Source organism: Portunus trituberculatus, chromosome 10 (assembly GCF_017591435.1).
Source record: "Portunus trituberculatus isolate SZX2019 chromosome 10, ASM1759143v1, whole genome shotgun sequence".
Classification (NCBI taxonomy): domain Eukaryota; kingdom Metazoa; phylum Arthropoda; class Malacostraca; order Decapoda; family Portunidae; genus Portunus; species Portunus trituberculatus.
Genome location: NC_059264.1, coordinates 14,126,448 through 14,128,500, shown reverse-complemented (window position 1 = coordinate 14,128,500; position 2,053 = coordinate 14,126,448). Strand labels below are relative to the sequence as shown.

At 42.2% G+C, this 2,053-nt stretch overlaps 1 protein-coding gene across 1 annotated transcript in view; it reads left to right on the top strand.

Annotated features, from left to right (window-relative positions):
* Window positions 1-1,751: 1,751 nt before the first annotated feature.
* The window catches only part of LOC123502061 (Y-box-binding protein 2-A-like), an 876-nt gene continuing 574 nt past the window's right edge, over window positions 1,752-2,053 (top strand). Inside the window, exon 1 of the mRNA XM_045251214.1 lies at window positions 1,752-2,053. This exon is cut by the window's right edge and continues 574 nt beyond it. Within this exon, the coding sequence (XP_045107149.1) occupies window positions 1,752-2,053 (302 nt within the window).

Below are 2,053 nucleotides of genomic sequence, written 5' to 3'. Positions count from 1 at the left end.
GGAAAATATGATGGAACAGAGGGTGAAGGAAAATACTAGATATAGAGGAGATGATGAACCGGCTAGACTGGATTTGGTGTTAACAAGAGAAGTGTACCTATGTGGAGATATACAATACAAGTGTCCTTTGGGAAAGAGTGATCATGTGGTTATGGAAATGCAGATAGCAACAACACAGCGAAGGAAGGACGAGACATACAGGAGTGGTAGATTGAATTATAGAAAGATGGACACAGAAAGTTTGAAAATTATTTCAGAAAATTAGATTGGGAGGAGATGTTACAAATCAGAGAAGTGCAAAAGAAATATGAGATTTTTATGAAATATTATAAAGAAGGAGTTATGAAATTTGTACCAAAGTATAAACCGAGAGAGGAAGGAAGAAAGGATTGGTTTAATGCAACTTGTGTTAAGGCTAAGGAAAAGAGAGATGTGGCTTGGAAAAATGGAAAAGAGCAGGAATATACTAAATAAGGAGAATTATAGAGAAATGAGTATGTGAGGGTAAGGAGGAGGAAGAAAGAAAATTTGAAAAGATATTGTAGACAAGAGTAAGGAACATCCAAAATTGTTTTACAGGTTCATAAATGGTAAACTTAAAAGAGAGAGTCCATTGAAAGATTAAAAGGAGAGCAAGGGATAGTAGATGACCCTAAGAATATAGCGGAATTGCTAAATAATAGGTTTCAGCAAGTATTTACTGAAGAAACAATGTTTGTAAAGCCACAGAATGTACAAGGAAATGTGCACATGGATGACATTAAGATACCTAAAAGGAGTTATATAAAATGTTGGAGGAACTTAAAGATGATAAAGCGATGGGACCAGATGAAGTTTCAGGAAAATTATTGAAGGAGTGTAGAGAAGAATTGATTGATCCATTATATGATATCATAAGGTGTTCATTAGAAACAGGGGAAGTACCAGTAGAGTGGAAGAGAGCTGAAGTGGTGCCCATTTATAAGGGAGGCAGTAAGGAAGAGCCTCTTAACTATAGACCTGTGTCTCTAACAAGTGTGGTCGGTAAGATTTGTGAGATGGTGATAAAGAAATATTGGATACGGTTCCTGGAGGATCATAAGTTATTATCGGATCATCAATTTGGCTTCAGGAAAGGGAGGTCATGTGTAACAAATCCACTGAGCTTTTATTCAAGAGTGGTTGACAAAATACAAGAGAGAGAGGGATGGATGGACTGTGTATATTTGGATTTAAAGAAAGGTTTTGACAAGGTACCTCACATGAGACTGCTATGGAAAGTAGAGATTTATGGAGGACTGAAAGGAAATCTTGTAGATAACGAGCAGAAAACGAGGACAGCGTTATCTACAAGATACCGTGCAGTGGATGTTCGTCGTCTTATATTGGCGAAACAGGGCGAGGACTAAAGAAGAGGATATATGAACATAAAAATGACATGCGCCACCACAGGACCTCTAACTCGCTAGTGGTGCACGCCCGGGACAAAGGCCACTTACCAAACTGGGTAGGAGCGACGACCCTACGCAAAGGATTAAAGAAGAGGGATAGGAAAACAGTCGAGGCAGCATACATCACCACAGAGGAGAAAACCACGAACCACAGAGAGGGATTTGTCTGCCTATCCCGCGCAGCGGCGCAGCTCACCATCTCAGCTACTGGGAGGCCACCTGGAAGAGACCAATCAGCGCACTCCACTTTCCAGCGCACCGCGACGTGATCCACCTGTATTGTATATATACTGCTTTGCCTACAGGCCTGTCTCTCTCGAGATGGCAAGCCAGCAGCATCAAGGCCAGTTCAAATGGTACAACTACAAACGTGGCTTCGGTTTCATCAGCGACTCCAGCACAAAAACTGATGTTTTTGTACACTACTCCGGACTAAAACGGTCCCTACAAAGACGTCTCCCTCGCGAAGGTGATAACGTACAGTTCACCGTCTGCGTGGGAGACAAAGGACCGGAGGCCCGAGAAGTCGCGAGGACCAGCCAGACACCAAAAGCGAGTAGTCCAAGCCGGAAACCGCTTACCAGGACATGGGATATGGAAGCGAAGATAACTGCCTGCATCTG